Here is a 23,013-nt window from a genome sequence, read left to right on the forward strand (position 1 = left end):
ATTACAAAGACAAATACAGAACAACACAGAAAGCACAATCATAAGAAATATAGAAAGACAAAACATTCAGAATTGGAAAATGCTTCCATGAATACATTAGGATAATAGGGATGCAAAAGAAAAAAACAATTATGTAAAGCAGTTATAAGTAGAAGTTTGCGAGTTTAAAGCCAGATTTCTAAATTGTCCAAAAGGCACAACTGAGTTGATTTTAAGAAAGTGCCGTAATTTGTTCCAGGAGTCAGGCGCACTAAAACCAAAAGCAGTTTTTTCCAAGTTCAGACTGAGCTCGTGGAACATGAAGTAAAAGCCAGTCAGCAGAGCGAGTCTGATAATGTCCCTCTGAGTAACTGAGAAGTTCTGTAAGGGAAGATGGCAGTTTTCCAATAAGAGCCTTATAGATAAAGAGATACCAGTGAGTATCTAGTCTTTCTCGGAGAGAAGACCACCCAATACTTTCATATAAAATACAATGATGTGTACCATAGGCATGACCGGTAATGAATCTCAAGGCAGAGTGATATATTAAGTCCAGAGATTTAAAAGTTGAAGATGATGCATGTTTATAAATCACATCACCATAGTCCAAGACAGACATGAAAACTGCCTCAACAACCCTTTTCCTACAAAACATGGAAACGATGCTCTTGTTTCTATAGCAATAGCCAATTTAGTGTCTGCACACAAGATTATCAATATGAAATTTGAAGGAGAGCTTTTCGTCAATCCAGATGCCAAGACATTAATATACCGTGACTCTCTCAATCGGAGGTCCGTTCATAGTGGAAATATTAAGGTTAGAATAATCTATAGCTCTGACTATTAATATTATGTGTGAAAAGTAAGCAGATTTATTTGTTGGATAGTTTTATAGTAAACGCGTAGGCAGAGGGAGCGAATAACAAACAACGCAGGTCACAGGCCCGATATGAACCCTGGATGTCGCCGGTTTGTGTGCCTTCAACATTACAGCCACTGTGGCCTCCTGTGGGTGTTTTTCATCAGTATCAGAAGGCCAGTCCAAGCACTGCCCCAAGCAATTTGTTAAGGTATTCTAAACAGATCAGGTCCGGTTGTGTTTAGCCATAAATGTCGAGGTCTGTGTGAGCCTAGAATCCCTGCCAGAGAATCAAGTCAGTCTCTCTCTCTCTCTCTCTCTCTCTCTCTCTCTCTCTCTCTATTTAGTATGGACTTAAATGTGATCTAAGGTGAGGCTCCCTCTCTTGCACCCCCTGAAATATGAATGAGGTGACTGTGTTACTGCTGCCAAAAAGAAACAAGGGCAGTGGGAGGACGAGAGGGGAGGGCATTACAGCAGGAGCGGAGAAGTAAAGAGAGCAAAAGAGAAGAGGAGACTCACATCGTAAGCCCCAGCCTTGATCTGCTGGTACAGCTTGTGCTGGTCCTCGTCCCAGAAAGGAGGGTAACCCACCAGCAGGATGTAGAGGATCACCCCTGAGACATGCAAAAACACATATGGACGGACACACACACACACACACACACACACACACACACAGAAAATGTACAATTTGTTAGAAAATGTGCTTTAGTGTACAGTTATCTAGTAATGCCATGTGTGTTTCAAGTGTGTGAATGAGTGTGTGTCTTTCTGTACAACTCACCGCAGGCCCAGATGTCCACAGGTTTGCCATATGCCTCCTTCCTCAATACCTCAGGGGATAGGTACCCCGGTGTGCCAGCAAATCCTGCAGTAAACACACACACGCACACAATTGATTGACATGCTTACGGAAACAGATTGTGTATCTGCTATCCTTGGATCATCTTACATAGAAAGCAAGATAATCTTCCGTGTGCTAACACCTATTCATCCACACAGTTGACTGGATCTTATAGACAGATTTGAGGCTTTAAGTTCAGTGGATTGTGAAAGATTGACAAATCTCCCTTAAAGGAAAGCCAGACTTATGTTTGTAGAAGAGATCCAGGTGAGACATGGAAGTGTGTCTTAACAGTTACTATTCTGAGACTGACAGGTTCACCCCGCTCACGTCTTGTTTTTTCTCTGCTAATTAATCTCCATGTATCAACAAACACCTGCAATACTCTGGACCTCTATGTTCAGAGTTTGACAAAAAAATTGAACTGAAGATGTCACTAAAGGAAGGGGAAAGGGAGCATAAATATATGTATATTGTTAGCACCAGATCAATATTGGTTCACCATTTATCAAATGCAACAAAAAAAAAAGTATAGTTGCTTAAGTCACTCTCTTTGTGAGCTGGACCTCCATTACTCTTTTATATCCATAGGTTTTATTCCTTTACCAAGTATTTGACACTGCAATCCTTACCGCAGACAGTAACTGAACGTTATTCTATCACTGTAGTTATAATGTTATCTTGCACAGCCAGCTGTATTCTCACAACATCATGAGAGAATCAAGGGATCACATAGGCTTCGAATAATGCGTTTGTGTCTGAACTACCAGCTTACCGAACCAATCAGTGTCCGGTGAGGAGCTACTGCCAGCTACAGGCGTGGTTTAGATGTGTGTGATGTCTGCGACTGTTCGTTTAAAACAACAATGGTGGACGTGAAAGACAAATTGTTCATCTAATCACCTGCAAGGTATTTTTTTGAAAGTGCCTGCCCTTTTTCCAAACGAAAAAAGTTTCCAGTTTCTCAGATGATTCTGTTTAACAAACCACCGCTGCGTCAGGTTAGTTATAATGAGCCCCTTTATAGCTTAAGATAAATACACATAAAATACAGATTGTGATAACTTCTGTATCTGCTGTACCTACCAAACCAGGCCTGCTGATCCCCCTGTACCTCAATGGCCAGGCCAAAGTCGGCCAGCTTCACTGCGGCATTCTTACATTTGCTCGCTAGAAGCAGGTTCTCTGGCTAAAGTGGGGAAGAGGAGAGGATTTAGGTTACCAAACATGTACACAGTGGGTGAAGAGCTGGACTTAGATAGCTACTGTATGCATGCACAAAGTTTGTAATGGGGTTTATTAAGAACATTCTTATCAACACTATATATTCAGCACACACGCAACCTAGTCAGTCTGCAGTGCTTTTCTGTCCTAGCCTCATGTGGTGTGCTGTGGTCTAGAGGCTCCATCTCTGTGGCCCAGATAATGCAGCCAGCCTCATTATTCTCTGTCAGAAGAGGGCTCTAATAATGGGCTGCTATCCCCACTGGCACCTGCTCTTTCTCATTTTGTCTCTCTACATCGCGCTCAACTCTCACTTAATGAATGCCTCTGTACAAGCAACTGGCAATTGAATGACAAATAAAAGCACTCTGGTGGGAAATATTAATACAAAATATATCTAACTTTTAATTCATTGGTAATAAATAAATAAATCACCAGGCTATCTAACAAGATTACCTTCACTTTACGCAACTATAGGTTAGTATAACTACTGAAACTTATACTATATCTTAACATGGCAAGACCGCATTATTGTCGATAGCCAGAGCGGTAGGCTAGGTTTGACGATACTAGCTTTTTCACTCTAACCTTTACACTGAACTCCAGTGTAACATTACATAGAAACTTATGCATTTAGGTCTTTGGCTTTGCCCATATAAGGTTTAACCCCTACCAGTAAAGTTATGTCTGCCTTTAGATCAGCTCTGCCTTCAGGATTGGCTTGTATAACTTTAACTGCCAACCTGGTTTATTATTCAATTTAGGCTACATTTTTGTCACTGCCTTTCCTTCATTGCAGCAGTGTGTCTTTGCATCTGCTGCCATCCTCCTCCACTCTCTTCCCTCAGCTAATTTGTTTAAAATGAACAGGAATGCTGTGTATTTAAAGTGCATATAATTTAAACTGTGCATGTAGCCTTTGAGCCCATAAGTAAAAGAAAAGGAAATGAGCGAGAGAGAGAGACTGTGAGTGAGCGAACCAGTAATCCTAAAGTGCCGTGCCTACCTTGTGTCATCATATTCTCCCAGCTCTACCACTTGGTTAGGCTTTACTCTGTTATAAACGAGGGAATTAGAACTTGCCAACACTGCAGCAGTAAGATAATCCGTGAAAACGGATGTGGGTGGAAATTCTGATGAAGCATGCACTTCCATAAAAAAAAGATGCATAAATGCAATACAAAACATCCAGGCCACATGTTCAGACATAACAGCAATCGCCATCACTTTTTGATACAAGCACTCCTTCCCTCTCCATCTCTTTAGCACACACATGACTTAGACACACAGCACACTGATGACTAGCAACTGGTTTGGTTGAAAGGGAGAGAGAGGGAGGGTGTATGGAGGATAGAGAAAGCTGTATTTGAGTGGGTGTTTCAAATGAAAAGATTCCCATCTTTCTCTCTTCCCTTCCATGTGTCTGTCTGTAGAGGATCTGCAGCTGGTGTGGTATTCCTGAATTATTCCCTTAGAGAAACTGGTGGAGATGACCGACATTAAAAAGGCATTCCAATTTAAGAAGACTGCTGTGGTGTAAAAAGAGAAACTGGCCCTAACTAATTGTATTTTACGTTAAAGAAATTACTGAGTTTGTGTGTCTGGATTATGCTGTAGCCAGGTCTAGGTATTGTTTTAAATTTTTTGATACTATTGCCAACCAGACACCTGAATGAAATACCTAAAATAACGCTCTTGGAGTTTTTCTATGAAATCCTTCACCTAATATGTTGCCTAAACACTGGTAGCATGGACTAGTCTAAAGTTGCCGTGTCTTTTATATAAGAATCTATATGAACATTGTGTTTCAGACATATTTAAGTTTGATTCCCAGGCCTAATTAAAGTATCGTCTATTTCCATTACTTGTGTCAGACTAAAAATACTGCCTTTCAGATTGACATAATCTGGAAGGCAGTGCACTTTTCATTTTTTTTAAATGAAAAAACAAAACAATGTACAATTTGCTGTACAGTCTGAACAATATAGAGCTGGCACATTCAGTTGTTTGCTGTGATGTCATCTCATTCCCACATACTCCATAACCCAGTTCCTAATTTGAGGGATCTTGTCACCCAGGATGTCCTCAGTCATCACACTATGACCTATTGCATGAAATGCTCTCTGATGCTTGGGTGTGAAACCAGATAGGCGTGTTGGCTAAATAAAGAAATATCCACAACAGTTCTGATAAACACAACACGCCTTCCCTGGAATGCTGGGACTGACATTTGCATAGACAAGGTCTACTTGACAAAGTGCATCATGCAAGGCAAGTTGCAACATACAAGCATGCATAAACACAAAGAACGCGACTAGGTGCAAGACATGACAGCAAGATGACTGGAAACAGTTCAATTTCTATCTGTCTAGATGCAGATTTACAGCCAGCTCATCATATTTAAGGTGCTGCTCTAAGGGGAAATTTTCCACAAGCACAGCATTAAGCCAAATTGAATTACTAACAGACTTAAGCAAAACTTCAGTTTGGTTGTTAGTGAGTCCACAGCCAACAATCACATTAAACAAGGCTATTGCTTGCTGCACAATCTCACTAAAAAAATAATAATTTCAAGCTCAGCAAAAAGCAAAGCTTAATAAGAACTATATGACATATGTATAGACGTCTACAAAATTAATATATTAAGCAATCCAATAGTTTTAAGAAACTTGTTACAAGTTCAAATTTAGCGACTGGCGCTCAGTTTCCAACCCTAAAAGTGACTGTGCCACCAGCCAGTCAGCCAAAACAAATGTCACATCACAAGTCAATTGATGGCAGTTATACAGAAAATGAGCTGTCACAATTGAAGAACTGAAGGTCTATCTGATCCAGAAAGGCAATCAAAACCACATAATCGATAAATAATATATATATCTGACTAGTAAATGAACCAGAGGTCAGATTAAGTATCCTCCTGGGCCATCTTGGGTGGATCTATCGACAAAGAAAAGGGGCCGGCTGTGCAATGACAAGATCCTGTTCTGAAAAGGTTACAGAGCAGTGGCATTGGTCAGCCAGCATGACCAGCATTGCATGCTTGAAATCTCCACAGACTGGAGGAAGCAGTATTTACACAACAGGAAAACAAGGTGACTGCACAGAGCTGGAGGCTGTGTATGGCAGGGCAGAGCCAGAAAAAGATCGGAGGTGGTATTTGACAGAATCATGGTGATCGCTATGAAGCTGTAGGGACAGTTCTAACTCTGGGGAAAGGAGCTTTGGCCCGACTCTAAAATGGCATTCTAACTGCACAACCAACTATTGTGTAGGCCTAACTTTCATGATATAGGGTTACAAAGAGAGTAATTGTATTTATATCAAAACTCAAACCCTCTGTTAGTCCTGAGGCTTTGCAGGTGACATGATATCCACAAACATTACACACATTTTCTCATTTACTACACTTACACAGACTCAACAAATACCCCCCACACCTTACACAAATATTTAAGAACACTCTTAAGGGACCGCAAGATGATCCTCATCACTCACCTTCAGGTCCCGGTGCACCACACCCATTTGATGGCAGTGAAGCACCGCCTCCAGGATCTGCTGGATGCAATGACTGCATGCAAACACCAAGGGGGGGGGGGGCGCATGTTAGTCTGAGCAGCGCTACAATCCCGTGCACAGGCCAGGGGTTTGGGGAGGGAAGGTAGGGGGAGGTATGATGGAGGAGTTGGAGGGAATTATGGGATACAACAGGGGTTGAAAGGGCTCTTCTGTTGGCAGCCGTCACACTCGCACCTTTAATTGGCTTCGGTTGACCCACAGCTAAGCAAACACCCAGGATTATGCTAATTAAGCCAATCAGGGTTCACTTTAATAGCTTCCTACTAGTTAGCTACATAGGCTAGGTTAGCTAACCATTGTGGCCTAAATATAAGACCTACTGTAAAACACATTTAATAGATTACCAACATTTTCTATGATGTGCATCACAATACACAGATGTAAGACAAGAATGGATGGTATGCTTGCTTGCTCTTCTGTGTTGAGCTTCCCGCATAAAAGGTGGCCTAAGAATAAAACGACTGCGGGAATAAAGTGGTTCAAACACCTTACAGAGATGTCAGATGTCATGAACGACATTCATTAGTGAGGTTTTTGGGGGTTGGCTGTAGCTCTGGGTTCCACTCGGTTTGCCTGAAAGCTGTTAGCTGTGGGTGCTCTGCAACAGAAGATTCCTTTGAGTTTATCTATTCTGCAACTAACCAATGGATACTCTCTGTGATCTTCATCTTAGAAACTCTATTCTTTGTAGATGAGTTTATCCATGGACACACTCATCTAAGAAACATTTTACAGGCTGAGGCTGGATTCCAGATGCCCCACCTCCCTCCATTTTTTAGTCAGCAGGCCTTGAGTGATGAAAGACGGTGTGAGAATGTGGCTGGCCATGGGAGCACAGAAGGCGTTGATGAAGGAGGTAAGGGAAGGAGTGAGTCATTGTGCAATTAATAACATTTAAAATGTGTCTGGGACCAATGCCATGTCTACTGCCAGCCTATCTGGCCTCTGCTGACAAGAACTGTCACTCTGATGTCCATTAGCTACTGGACACTAAAAATACAAAAACACAAAAGTCAAAAACTGTGCAAGGGACGCTGAAGGAATGATTGAGGTTTGAGTCTATACAGAAATTAGATGATATATCTTGAGCGGGGGAAGAAGCTATGTATATACTGTATATGCGATGAGACAGACAACACGTACATGTGTGCATAGGTAGGGTTGGGTATCGTTTGGATTTTTACGACTTCCGATGCCGAAGCAGTACTTTTAAAACGATTCTGATTCCTAAACCGATTCTTGAAAAACTGAAAAAGTGTAATATGTTTACTAGCGATCACGTGCAGTGAATGGTTAATATGCTTTTACGTCCGTTTTGGTGAGCCCAGAGGGAAAATATGGCATTTTAAAAGTAGCCTACATTTACGGTAGCTAGCTAACGGTAGACTACAGAGAAAGTGTGATATTTTTACGTTCGTTTTCAGAGCGACAGAGGGAAAATATTTCAGTCGTCACATTAAGTGGAACCCAAATGAGGAACCCAAATTTGCGTTGTAATCCGGTCCGATTCCTACCAATTGCGTAGGAACCGGTTCCATAGTGGAACCAGGTTTCGGTACCCAACCCTATGCATAGGGCCATGTACATTGCCAGGAGGTGTGGACTGATGCAGCAAAGCACAAGCACCTATGCTGTTGGGGATGTGGCGTTGTGTGTGGGAAAAAGCGTGAATATTCATGTGTGCTTCCTGTGCACTGACAAAGTCAGAGTTCATCAAAATTCAAAGTGAAGTTAGTGTTTTTATTTTAATGGATTAAAAAATCCACCCTACAACTGTTATGAAACTTGCATGGTTGTTGTGTTTAATATTTTTGTATTTCTAAATTTTAATCTCAGATGCGTACCATATGACATGATGTCAAAAAAATCCCCAGATGAGAAAACAGCAGCTTGTCGACCTTTGTGTACTATTGAAAATGCAAGGACTAATAAAGGAGAATCCCTGTGTATGTAAATGAGGGTGTATGGACAATTTTAAACACAGAGAATAAAATACAACAATTGTTTTAGGCATTCAGGGGTTATGGTGTATAATGGATTATTTCTTGTGTGCAGTCTTGAAGTTTGCATTATTTACGTAGTCTTCTTGATTACGCTTGCATCTAATATAAAACCCCTTCCATCCTGGTGCCTGGACTTGTGTGAGAAGGCTATGTCAAACTGTCAAACAGTTATCTTGTGTTTTATCTCAATATTTCTTGATCAAACAAAGACTACTCAGTCTCAACTATTAGGCTTACAATTATATCAGAAACTGAGTTGTAAATAGGGGGCTGCCTAATTTAACAAACATACAGGACCACGAAGCCTGACTTACAGAATAAAGGAGGAGTCTGGCCAGTCTGCACAATATTATAACATGAGAGAAACAAGAGTAAGGGAAAGAAAGAAAGTGAGACACAGAAACAGAGAGAGCGGGAGAGAGAGAAAGATGGACTGGCATGGCTGTAAAGTTCAGGGCTATAAATTAGAATCCTGTGTCTTGTTACTAAAGGTCTCCCAATGAATAAATACTAGGCAGGTCACATCTACAGCCCAAATGCTAAGAGCTATGTGTGTGTGCACTGAGAGATCACTAAAAGCCAACATAAGCATGTGGTCACATGCATCTGTAAATGTGTGGTCGAGGCTAAAGGGACTTCCATCTATGAAATGTACAGTATGTGTGTTCTCTTACACCCTCATTCACACATAATATGTGCCTGTGTAGGTATGCATGCAGTTCAGTGTGTGTGTGTGTGTGTGTGTGTGTGTGTGTGTGTGTGTGTGTGTGTGTGTGTGTGTGTGTGTGTGTGTGTTTGTGTCCATGTGCATCCTCCCCCCACTTTGTCAGCTGTTGAGCTCTGTAACTCGCAGGATGAGAATCTTCTGCATATGTGTGTGTGTTTATGTCTGATGGAAGGAGTTCATCCCAAACGTTCCTGTGTTAGTTAGCAGTTAGGTGTGGTAATGCCGGGGAAATCACACTCAATATTTGCTGGATTTGATCCATTCTGTAGTGGTCCTGTCCACCCGTTGTTTTAACTACACTGTCTATAAAAAGCCAGCTTTATGCACACGGTTTGTGAAGCAGTGTTTCTGTGTACGTATGTAATCTGCTATAAGACATGTTTGTTTATGGTTCTGTTGCAAGTTACCCCACTTCACAGTATTCTTTAGAGGAACTGAATAATTAGGTCTACAGATCACAACCACAAATGGGACTTAAAACAATGCTCATTTTAAACTGGTTCTGGATAAAAGTGATGTTGCGGTTAACATTTGTGTATTACTGGGAATTGTCATTACTAGTTCTTCCTGTCTGTTGTTGCACTTGAAATTTGCTTTAAATGAAAAGTACATTGTCAATAAAAGAAGCTGCTACAAATGCATAGCTTGAAGTAAAGAAACATCAGCCTTTTTTTAGGATTATCTCCTCAAGAATAGCCATCAAATTATCTAAATGTTTGTATCCATAATAACAGCAATTTCTATTTCTACTACTAGCCTACTCTAACGCCATCACTATAAATCCTGCTGCTAATTATAATTATGATAACATTATAATAAATCAGACAATATACAATTTTATATTGTGATTTTGGTGATTAAGTAAGCAATAAAACTGTACTTAACACTGACACATTAAAAGTTTGGCACAAAGGCGATAAGCCTTCAGTGTGCTACCGTAAGATTATCTGTTGTAGTAGTTGCAGATATTGTGTGAGCACTAATTACCTTTCATATAATATACTATTCAAAACCTGGTGGCTCAAAGTAAAGAATTAAATGAGGACTGTAGAGATAATCTGGTGGTTTAGATACGATCTCTAGTTGGTGATCATCATGTGGCAAGTAGTTTTTCAGAAAAGAGCATTCATTTATGCTTTCTTTTTCCATAACAGTCAATACTCACTGATTACATCAGTGTGGCAAAACACTACACCGAATTTTATGAACTCACATTTATGTCAGGGTAAGAATGTGTGTAAACTGAGTGTGCGTAAGAGGGTTCCACTTCTAATACTTCATATCTCTGGCTTAAAGATATTTAGAGGAAAGGGGGCAGCACTGTTTCAGCATAAACCTAAAAGTAACAATAGTGAATTTGTGGAGAGAAGACAGCATCCCGTGAAACTGTCCTGAGGGTTTACTATGGCAATGAGGCATAATTCAGGGCCGAAGAAAAAAGCATCTCCATACATAACCCACCAGCTCAGGGGATGCTTACAGTATAAGAATATCATTAAACATAACAAATAATTTGGGTTTTTTTTTCAATGCAGCGCAGTTCTTTTGTAGCATTTTACTTTCTCCAAACACTATTAACATGCATGTGATGTTAAATGTGGCTGCCTTGAAAATACAGGGATCAATACAATAAAATAAATAACTCAAAGCCAGAGAGAAGGGAAAAAGGGGAAGAAAAAAAATCAATAAGAATCACAATAAATATAACTGTGGCTTCTTTTAACTACCCTAGTGGGAGAAATTGATGATTGTATGGGCATGTGTAAACACTGGATATTTATTACACCTGTAGAAGGGTGTGTGTGTGTGTGTGTGTGTGTGTGTGTGTGTGTGTGTGTGTGTGTGTGTGTGTGTGTGTGTGTGTGTGTGTGTGTGTGTGTGTTTGTCAGTCAGTGCAGCAGGAGTTTTTATAACATAGTTGTTTGTAAAATGACTGTAAAGAGAACGGGTAGGAGGGCAGATGGCGCGGGGAGAGTGGGTGAGGCAGGCCAGGGTCCTCCAATTTAAAAAATGAAATACCATATAATAAAAACGAAAAACAAAACGGAAACATACGAGCATACCAAGAGACAAGTCGGACAGGCGGACATCAGACCAACAACTGAAGACACAAACACATGACACGACACGACGAGACGGAGGAGCAAGGAAGGAAGGAGGAAAGGGACGGAGGAAGGAAAGGAAGCAGGGATGCAGATGCTCCTCTAAATATACTAACCTTCAGGTCTCTGTGCACTATGTCATGTTGGTGAATGTGATGGACACTGTCTAGAATCTGATGGATACAGTGACTGTGAAGACAAAACAGAGAGAGGAGGGACCGTGGGGGGGGGGGGGTGGGGGTGAGGTGAAAGGAGGGATGAAGATGGATGGACCATGGGGATGCACAGAGAGGGTTGAAGGTGGAGGAAGGGAAGGGAGAGGGGTGAAGGACAAAGAAAGAAGATGCCAGGTGAACAGAGTGACGAGCAGGGCCAATGCATGATGAATGAGAAAAAATGAAAGATGAGACAATGGCAGGTTAGATTAGAGGAGGCCATGTGACATAGATGTCAGAAGAAATGAGGAGAGGAAGAGGAGAATGCGAGGGCAATTGATGCAGATAAAGATGTTGGAAGGAGAGGAATAGGTGGGTGAATGTGGGTGGAGGAGACAAAAACGTTTCGTTTTGCTTTTTTAAACATGATGAGAGACAAGAGCAGCAACAACCTGCCAGACAAAAATCACACCAACATAGACATAGGCAAGGAAAGGAGTAAACCAAAAGGAAAAAGGTGACAGATTGTGAAAGAGAAGATAGGACGCTTATGTATGGGATGAAACTGAATCATAGAAAACTGGTGGGCTGATGACAGGTTATTTTTCCATCACTAAAAGGAAAACACATCATTGTGTGAGAGATACATGCACCTACTGTACCTCACTCTATTGTGAGTGTGTGTACATTTAAATGTGTGTGTATGTAGGCAATGAGAGAGTGTAATGTGCACAATATGTGACTAATAGCAGGCGCAAAGAGACAGGCAGCCTGCAGGAACCCCACCCACACAGTGTCTAGTTAGTGGGTGGACTGAGAGAGAGAATGAGAGAGATAATATGTGCATGCTTGCTCATAAACACACACACACACACACACACACACACACACACACACACACACACACACACACACACACACACAGACACCCACTTCTATAGACACAATCCTAAAAAAAACACATGTACACGCACAGCTTATGATGCGACACTCCTCGATGTAATCCTTAGTACAAACCATTAAAAACAACTTCATCTTGTTTCTGCTGACCTCCACTGGTTTATCTTCTCATCTTGCTGCATGGTTTAGTGTACTTCAGAGAATGCTAGTATGCTGTGAAATTACGTTATGTGTGGTGACAACAGGGCACACTTCTGACCATACCCAGCATCACTTATGGGTACAACATACTTTTAACCAGAGAGGGCAGTGAAACAATGCTTTTTACTCTGGTATTCAGGTACTCTTTCATCCTAGATCCAAGTTCTTGTCCTGTGCTACCTTTAATGAAAACCTATGCCCAATTTTAAACCCATAGGATCTGTCAAACTATTGTCATTTACTCTTCACATAAATCACCAGACGGTAAACCGAATGCATATTGGCTGCTGTTGGGCAACAAATGACAGTAAAGCTTCAGTCAATACATTATCGCCGACAAATAAATGTGAGAATGAAAATATAAGTATGTACAAACAACAAGATAATCTTATCAAATACTGAAATTCACCATGGAAACTAAAGCATGAGCGTTTTGCCTGTCCGTTCTGTGATGAGCTTTAACCGATTGGACAAATACATGGGCTATTTGCGATTTTGTCGGTGCACAAAAATGGCGGTTTGTTTACTAGAAACTAGTGTCAGAGATATGACGGTGTTAGTCTCAAAGAAAACTTAAACTGTGCCAACATGGCAACATTTTGTATTTAAAGCTAACCAAAGAGGTGAGCCGAAAAGACAAGCCTAAAAAAAAGAAAAAAGTGTGACTTGCTTCACTCTCTGCTTCTTCTTCTAGTCAGTCCCTCCAGGATTTTGCGATGTCGCGATCGCGCCAATTCACGCGAATTCAACCAATCACAGCGAATTTGGTGCGACTCGCAATTTGGACCAATCACCGCAACTTTTCCGCACATTTGACCAATAACCTGAAGTTTCCCGCGACTTCAACCAATCGCAGCAGTCCCACGTGCACTCTGAGAGCCAATGACCAATCGGGAGTGAGAACGGGTTGATCATTTCCTTGTTTTTGATATGAAGACGAGACGTGTGTGTGACTCATTTACCAACAAAACGTACAGCGAAAGACCGTGCAAAACATTTCAGACCGTCCGATACATTTTAACAATCTTCTTTTTTTTTTTTTTAATCAATGTAGACTTTAACGATTTAAAAGTCGCTGAAGTTGCTGCCGTTTCCATCCTGGCTGTCGGCTCTCTGCAGCGGGCGGGGCTACTGCTCCGTACCCCCCACGACTGACGCTTGCACACACACACACACACACAGAGACACACATCCAAACAACACACACACGGTGGATGCAGGAGAAAAAGGAGATGAGACGACACAATGACCTAAATTGAGGACAGCTACGCTCGTTATTGTAAGTGCAATGATAAGTTAAAGTCCAATAAGTACTTTATCAAACTGTATGAATGTGTGTCCCAGCCCAGCTTAGGAAATTAACTAACAATGAAAAGATCAACAAGCCACTGACACATATGTTCAAATTTGATTAATTCAATAAATTATTATTTCTTTTGTCTTAAATCCACCAGCCATTTTCATATTATACCAACATTTATAGCATCCTGAGCCTTTTTGGTAACGTTAGTAGGAAAACTCAACCCAGAGTAATTTTATTCTCCCCAAAACAAGTTTCCTTTTTATTTTGAAAGAACTATACAAAAAAAAATCACAACTTTTTTGCAACTTTCACTGTCTCCCGCAACTTCATTGCAACAAACATACAAAAAATATCGCAACTTTTATCGCAATTTTTTACAAAAGCTCCCCCGACTCATTTCCTGGTTCTCCTTCTCCATAAATAACATGAAATCAAGGAGAGGGTTAACTTTTCCTGCTAAATATTTTCCACCGTGGTCAGAAAGCACAGGGGAGACACTTTGTTTCTCTCACTATAACTCTAGAGTCACAACTTGCTCCGAAGACAATTGCCGTCAGTCTCTCACTTTCTCCCTCGCTCTATCACCCACTCCCCACACACACACACACACACACACACGCCAGCTCGAGGCACACACCAACGCACAAGTAAACAAAGAGTTTCGCGAGTGACCCTCCGGAAACCACCCCCCCTTCCCCCCAGCGTTCTGGCGGTGAAATGCACCGCGATGCGAAGAAACACGCTCAACCCCAACGCAGAACTCCGAAAGGGTCACGACGGCGTAGGAGCGACGGCGTAGCTACGGTGTGGAGTTTACGCAAAACCACAAAACCTTAAGGCCTTAAGTGTTATTATGTTCCACTTGGGAGTGCCTGCTGAGTCAAGTGCGATGCCCTATCAGAAGAATTCGGTATACCGGTCCAGTCAGGTGTTTGGCTTAATATCAGACAGGTTTCAAAATGTTTACACCGGCTCAACTCTAATGACCTCAATCCAATCAAACACTACTAAAGAGACGCTCTAATAGATTCTGACAGGGGGCGACAAGGTGTGATGCAGCACAGTTTGGGGTCTGTGAGTGTGAGACTAATTATCATAGCTAATTAAAGTCCCAATTATTGCTGGTCTCCAAGGGAGTGAGGGTGGGAGGGGGGGACTGGCCTGGATGACTGACATCCAAAGAGGTGAAGGGAGGGGAAAGGAAAGGGAGTGTGTTTGTCTGTGTGCATGCGCACATGAGCCAGGTATGAGTACTGCAAGGGTTACAAGGTGGGTGGGAAAGCCAGCGATCACGAGGGGGTTTAGTGGGCATTTATTAGTACTGTAGCATACTGTACTGTAGGTACATGGCAGCCTACACACACACACACACACACACACACACACACAGTTGGGTAAAATAATGTAACTCTGTTCTCTGAAAAACTAAGATTTTAAACACAGACAGAAACATTTCTACATTTACCAAAACTGACAACAAAAGCAGTTAATAGTCCAGCAAACATACACGCCTTTGTTGGCTGGACCAAAAGCCAAAACAGAAGCTCTTTGGCATCAGTCATGAGGAGAAACTTGCTGGCAGTTGTTGGGGGACTACTAAATATGCAGTTTTGACACAACAACTGTCCTCCTTAGCGCACATTAGATGAACAGGCAAAAATCCCAGATACTGTAGTTACTAAATTGTAAAAGCATGAAAGTGATTAACCCAGACACAGCTGAGAGTTTGAAAATGTATTGCACTGCACCTCTCCACATTACATTGACACATTGAGGCCTCTCCTCTGCATTTCGATACAGACGCCAAGTATCGATGTATTATTATATATGTGTTGGTCAGTTTGTCTGCTTGATAATCCCATTTTGCAGCAATAACATTGAAGCGAGATGAACAGAGAAATTTATCTTTTTAGATAAAACAGATGTTGACAAAGTTTCCTTTGCTCGATGGTGTTTTTTGCCCCCAACTGCTCCTTCCAAGCAGTGCTGTGACCGCTGCCTCCAAGGCACCTAACCCTAACCTTAACCCTAACCATAAACAGTGCCTAATCCTAGTGCCTAGGAGCCGATGGGGGCTAAAAAACACCAATAAACGTTTCCTTTTGGGTACATAATTTGAAAATCACTGTTCTCAAGCTACAAGTCAAACGGTTTAGAGTTGAGACGAGAGCTAAAGACAACCATTTACGGTGCCATACTGGCATGCATTTCAAAAACATCAGACTATTCCATTTTACTTTTAATTTTGCTGAATGGACTAACAACCACACCACAACGGTCACTTTCAAGTATCTCTCTCACTCTTCTCTCAGTCTATTGTCTGTCCACCCTCCCACTACTCAATTTCATTTTCCACCATTGGTTAAAGTGAACTGTGTCTGTCAATGAGTCAGCACAAGTGGTGGGAGTGAGATGTAAAACAGCATGGGTGGTGGCGGTGGAGGGTGAATAAAAAAGTAAGGAAGAGGGCTGAATGAAAATTAAGAAAAGAAAAGAAAAGAAAAGAAAAGAAAGAGACTTCACAGACACACGCACGAAAGGTGGGCAGGGCAGTTTGTGTTGTTCTGCTTACATACTTGTTTGTATCTCTCCTACTGTTTGAGTTAGCACAGGGGATAGGTATAACAGTATAGGGAGGTACACTGGACCAATCGCACCAGTCAAGCTAACTGGATCATTTAAAAGACACATACAGTATTTAATGTTTGACCAATAAGAGTTTGTTGATATCATTACAAATACCAGTGACCTTCTATGTCAATGTAGTTGGTCAAAGCAGTTTTTATTATGAGCAGCAAGGTATTTGTCTAATTGTGTAATGGTCTAATTACTGTTTTAGAGACTATTTAGTTATATGATACACATTAGGGGAAAACAAAATTTAAAGAACTCCTCTATCCTGTGCTTCTTGCTGTGGCATGTTTTGCACTTTGCAGAAATCACTTGTCCATTCATTACAAACAAAAACTCTGTTGGTAGCTCAAGTTTAACTACAAGATATCAGATGTAAGATGAGGATCACAAAATGCTGTGCTGCACAGCACACACTCACACTCACACTCCCATATTGGTCAAACCTTGGATTGGACATAAATGTCAGTCCTGTGTCAGGGTGACAGGTGAAGTACTGTGGCATTAATTGAAGGGAAATGCAAAAAAGAGAGAAGGAATAGTGAAACATAAGGGGGAAAAGAAGGAAAGAGCAAAGAAAAAGTGATATGGCAAAGAAAATAGGAGGTAAGTTAGAAATGAAGTGAACAGAAAGAGAGAAAGGGAAACAGCTAGCAGGAGAGAAGAGAAAAGGCAATAGAAACAAAAGAGGACAGTAGTAACAAACAGAAGTCAAGAGAAAGAAAAGCAAACGATAAGAAAACACGCAGAGAAGGGATGTGAGGAGCAGAAAACAGGAAAAGGAGTAAAGAGGAGACGAGAAGAAGAGGAGCGAAGAGCAGAAAAGAGAGTAAAGCAGAGTCACAAAAGAAAAGTACATAAAAAATACATGAAACTAAAAAACAACAGACAAGAGAAGACAACAGAAGACAGAGACCATTTTAGGACAAGGAGACACACATACGAATGAAGGCTGCATTCCTACCTGGCGTCGGCCTCGCTGTAATACTCTCTGGCTACGATGTCCTCAAACAGTTCACCTCCGGTCACCCTGCGCACACACACACACACACACACACATTAATATTGGGATGCTTGGATTGGTAAGATGGGGGGGGGGTGCTATGAAGGCTATAAAGCAAGGATTCCTGCAGTACCCCCCTTCCCCCAATCCTCCCCCCTTCCAACACTGTAACCATGGAAACTAGAGGCAATTGCCAAGAGATGGATGTGGAGGGCGTGGGTGGAGGGGATATAGGAGTGAGAGTTATGTAATTGTATATGTGGGCAAGGGTGGGGAATCAGAGTGGAGGAGGATGAAGAAAAGGGGCAGAGGATGAGCTTGTAACAAGCTGAGAGGAGAGGAGAGGATGACTTACAAGTCAAACAGGAGGTAGTGGAAGCCCTCCTCTGATATACTGTCATGAAGACGAACTGGAAGAGAAAGATAAACAGATTGACAGATACATGTGTGTTTCTCTGTGCATTAATCATTCATTTCTTGTGTGAGGATAGTTGGAACCTATAAACTTTTGTTTTTTGTAAATGCACCCTGCATTGGCTAGACCATTTCTGAATAACACAGAGTAACACGGCTGCATTTTAACTGGGAAATCAAAATAAAAAGAGGGGGAGAGATTGTGTGAAACCACAGGGAGTCATAATAATTGAGTCTTACATCATATATTTACAGTATGATAAACAGGCCAACTAAATCAACGGAAATAGATATTTGGTTACACTTGTGTATTACAGTACTGTATGGATGGGTTTTCTTTTGTTGTAATAAGTGGATTTATAATTTTAGGTAACTAGTAGTAGAAATGTGATGCATTGGTAATAAAAAGTAATAAACAGATCATGCAAGTCAAAACAATAATAAATAGGTCTTCACTTTGAAGTAAGTGGTAATAGATGGGATTCATTTTGATTCATTTAATCAGACAGATGTTGGTGGTAAGAGGAGAAAAAATAGAAAGACGTGTGGTCACCAATGTTGTGATGTTTCAATAGGCGACAAATTCGAGCCTCTCTTTCCAGCTTCTGGTGATCTGAAGGAACACGGAGATAGAAAGACAAGAGAACAAGAGAGAGAGATAATGAGGAGTTATTCTTAAAAATGTGACTGCAAATACATTACGATACATTACATATCTCATTATGACCTGATATTGTAGCAGTCCACTTGGGACAATCAGGTTAAATGTGAAAATGTCAAAACATTGTGGTAAGATATGTAATTTCAAAGTTTGATAAAAACACACTCAGTTTTGTCCTAGATATGACGCACATACATTGACAAACGAACTACAGTGGGTAGATTCCCTCAATGGGCGTAAATCTTATAAAGCTGAAATGCAATAATGAGATGTGTTGATTCTCCAGGTTTTGACAAGATCATTGGAGTAGTGAAGTATGTTCCCAGATGGACAGAGAGATTAACAATAATTAAATCAGGACAGTCCATTCAATCCATCTAATGAAATGAGGATTGGACGTTAATGTATGGACACAAATCAACAAATGGGTGTACAGTTCAAATGTTTGTCAGTTTGAGTGCTTCTCCTTTCTATAGTCATGCCATTTCAATATACAATCAAAGCACAACAACTAATAACATTAGATGCTGACTTTTGTGGGGATGATAAAATATTGTAAAATCCACTCAATTCATACAGCTCAATGAAAGATTAGATTCATCATAGAAATTTCAACCTCTCCACTTGACAAAGTCCAAAGTGGTCATTGGATTTCCCTAAAAGGTGCCATGTGGAGTTTTCTTGTAAACAAAGAAAAAGTATGCTTAAAAAAACTAAAACTTCTTCTTCTTCTCTGTCTTTGTTGGTGCATGACCACCACCTCTGGGTCAGAAACCATGGGCAAGGTGGGTGCATGTGCATCTTTGTGACAAACAAAGCGTTAGTTTGACACGCTTATTAAGAAAACTGCTCCACAGTGCTACCAGAGGTCAGATCCACAGAAAACATAAAAATATATAATCGTATTTTTGTTTCCAAAACCAACCAATGATTAGGAATGCAACATCATAATAATAATAATAATAATAATAATAATAATATTCCCTGTGAGTCAGAATACAGGTCTACTAACTTGATGTCTGATAAGCTTACATACACACACACAGAAGGGGGTAGGGGTGGGAATCACCAGAAGCCCCACGATACGGTATTATCATCACTTATTTCACGATAGTATTGTGATTTTAAACATATTGCGATATTCTGCAATATAATGCAATTCATTACCTTTTTTCAAACTTCAAATTATGTCCCCAAAGGAAAACTTTGTCAACATCTGTTTTTTCCTCTCACTTTAATTTTATTGTCCAGTCCATCTAGTGGATATATTATTAATATTATTATATTAACAAAAAGTTAAATTGTCATGTGCCTGAGGAAGACCCAGTAGGGTCGAAACGTTGCAGCACAATAAACGTATGGGAGAATTAGCAGAGTGCGGGCATCTCATTCTTTTCAGTTGTATCCAGCCCCTTTTTGCCCTGCACCTCACCAGTGGGGATGTACACACTACCACTACTGCTCCATGTGCAATTTATATAATAAAAGTTTGATACTTGGCATCCGTGAATCGATACTTGCCACCTATAATATCCCGATACTATGCTTTATCGATTTTTCCCCCCACCTCTAGAAGGGGGTAGACCACCCTGTATGTGCAGGCATGCAGAGCACAGCAGAGTGTATAAACATGGAAATGCATGTGTTCACCCACACCACACCATGTACAAATTGCATGGGCTTAAAAACATAAAAATACACATACTGTACACAGAGTACATGCAGGCACACAAATAGACAGGCAAAGTGCACATATTCGCACTGGCATTGAGGAGTGACAGTGAAGTGTAAGCCCAGTGATTATAGTCTTAGAAGATGAGAGGAGCGAGGCGGAGAAAGAAGTGGAGGAGTGTTGAAGGAGGGACAGAAGAGGGGGGAGGAAGGAGAACAAAATGCAAGGGTGATTAATATGCATAAAGCCCGGTTGCTGTCTTTCTGTTTGAAGAATAAGACATTGCTGACTGCTACTGTTGTTTCACCAATCACCACAGCCTGGCGCTACTTGTTTAGTTTTTTCTCTTTCTTTTACTCTATTGATTTTGGTTTTGAAAGAGGCTATGGACAAACTGAATGTTTATTTTATCCATGTGTTACAAAATGCATTTCATACACTGTCAATGGGATACAATAAAAAAAAAACAGATGTATCTCTTTGCATTTTATCAGTAACTATGTTCATATATTTGTTAATCATTGGAGAAGAGGTGTCATGAATTGGCACTCCAAATACGGCTACTGTCCACGAAGGATCACATGTTTACAGTTTCCTCACTAAACACTAAGCATATGCTTTCCCTCCAGCCGAACTCACCCTGACTGGCTTAATCTCGCGTTTTCAAAATTACCAACTGTCACACACGCTTGTGTTGAACACTCCCAGATATGTTATCCATCACACACTACAATGTCAAATGGTGGAAAACATGTCATAAGCACAAGCATCACATTTCATTCTGTCAGTGGCATCTGCTGACATTACTCTGAAAGTACAGAATTGGATCAGAGTAAGCGTGATGGTTCATCTTAGCTTAGTCTACCAGATGGCCAGACTGGGCCTTTGTTTTCTACGTGTCTGTAGGACTGCATGAAGGCTGCAGTGGAAATGATATAGCTAGATGTAATGGTAAAAAGTACTAATTGTTTTGTTTTTTTATTAAATATCACTTGACCACTGTACTTTCTTATCAACATTTTGATGTTAAATCATAAAATCATAACCTGACGCGCCAGATGGTTTGTTACACAGAACCATCTGAAAATTGGAAACTTTTTGGAAAGGGCAGGGACTTTTAGAAAATACCTTTCAGGTGATTGGATGAACCATCTGTGCAGCCATGGCTGTCACACACACCTCAACAACGCCTGTAGCTGCCAGTAGCTCCTCACCGGACACTGATTGGTGTGGTAAGATGGTAGTTCAGACACAAACGCATCAGGTTGAAGCCTGACAAGATGGATTTCCGCGTGATAATGTGATATCGTGAGAATCCAGCTGCTGTGCAAGGTAAATACTCTTTCAATAAAGCTGACACAGCGATACTCTGTAATTATTAATGAATGATTAACTGTAAAAAATGGTTATATATACAATTAATTGTGCTTTCTAACCTCCCTTCAGCTTAAGATTCTTTGAGACTGGAAAACCATATGGATCATTGAGAACTTGACTTGATTTACAGCTGGAGATCGACCTAAGATGAGACATACCAACCTCCTGTGTAACAAAGAAGGTCGCTAGTCAGGTCCTTTATTCCGGCTTTATCAGGCTGGCTGGATCAATGGGAGAGAAACCTACAGCCAACACAGGGAATAACTACACATTCTGTACTGTGTGAGATAACCTTGTGGTGAGGGAAAGTGTGGGGATTTAGTCAGTGATACCATGGATGAATCGTCAAAATGGTCTGGGGTATCACAGTGTAGTTCTGAATACAGATACTCAGCTAATTAGCCGGTCAGTCTTTGCTTTGGATTGTGTACACACTAAGAATATAAAAAGGGGTTAGTGGTTGAATGGATGGATGACTGCAAAGAGTGGCTGGCTGGCTTGGCTTGTTTTGTTGTGTTTCTAAACCAGCAGTGGTGATGGGTGCAGGTGAGGCATCTACAGTGAACACACTAAGTCTTAAAATGTGTCTGGTGGTAATATTTAAATTAGGAAAATTTTATAGTTTTATACTGCATCTGGATATAGCAGTCAACAATTTTACATTAGCCAGATTTTTTTAAAGAGATTATTTAAAAAGGAAACCTGTTCAAAATGCCCCATCTCTTAAGGTAAAAAAAAAAAAAGTTAGTCAGATACCAATCCAATGCTTCTGATAAAGCAGGGCAAATAACAAATGAGAGGAGAGAGCAGGGAAATGAAGGAGGATGAGGAATGGACCAAAGTGGAAGGAGAGAGGAAGTGAAGATAAGAGGACAAGCAGGAGGAGATAGGTTGCAGAGAAGAACATAAGCACTGAGTATTTACAGAGTGATATAACCCAAGGACAGCATTCAGTCTGTAAGAATCTAAAAAATGTGTTTCATCACCAGTAAGGACTTAATTCTTAAGAGGGGAGGAGATGTCAAAAGACAGACACAAAGACAGCCAGATATAACCATTGTTCAGAACATTTGACTCGCAACATATGCCCCCTGCCAATTGGGAAACGTTGAGAATGAACTACATTGTGGTCAGGGAGGTCAGGAGGCAGCCTTCTATCTTGTGCACATTTTACAGTAATGGCAGGACAGAGGAACATAGTGCCATAATGCAGCCTCTTAATTTAAGATAATGGGAGGAAATTATATGTTATCTGTCAAAACAAATGTGATAGGATTCAGTCGACAAATGAGCAATAGAATAAGCAACCAAAAATGCTAAATTCTCTGAGCCTGTTTAAGGTGTCGTTGTGTGTCATCAGCCAAATGAAATGAAAGCTC

The 23,013-nt window shown here is 40.8% G+C and overlaps 1 protein-coding gene across 10 annotated transcripts in view; it reads right to left on the bottom strand.

Annotated features, from left to right (window-relative positions):
• The window catches only part of camk2b1 (calcium/calmodulin-dependent protein kinase (CaM kinase) II beta 1), a 69,029-nt gene that overhangs the window by 34,473 nt on the left and 11,543 nt on the right, over positions 1-23,013 (bottom strand). For 6 of the 10 annotated variants that reach the window (XM_078251365.1, XM_078251364.1, XM_078251362.1 and 3 more), the window contains exons 3-9: positions 18,478-18,537; positions 17,866-17,920; positions 17,472-17,537; positions 6,405-6,477; positions 2,772-2,874; positions 1,626-1,709; positions 1,361-1,455 (exon numbers count right to left, since the gene is read on the bottom strand). In XM_078251365.1, the coding sequence (XP_078107491.1) occupies positions 1,361-1,455; positions 1,626-1,709; positions 2,772-2,874; positions 6,405-6,477; positions 17,472-17,537; positions 17,866-17,920; positions 18,478-18,537 (536 nt within the window). Of the gene's footprint in view, positions 1-1,360; positions 1,456-1,625; positions 1,710-2,771; positions 2,875-6,404; positions 6,478-11,433; positions 11,507-17,471; positions 17,538-17,865; positions 17,921-18,477; positions 18,538-23,013 lie in introns of those variants that run through there. The other 4 variants (XM_078251368.1, XM_078251369.1, XM_078251361.1 and 1 more) reach the window with 2 other exon arrangements.

The sequence above is a fragment of the Sander vitreus genome, chromosome 5 (assembly GCF_031162955.1).
Source record: "Sander vitreus isolate 19-12246 chromosome 5, sanVit1, whole genome shotgun sequence".
Taxonomy (NCBI): domain Eukaryota; kingdom Metazoa; phylum Chordata; class Actinopteri; order Perciformes; family Percidae; genus Sander; species Sander vitreus.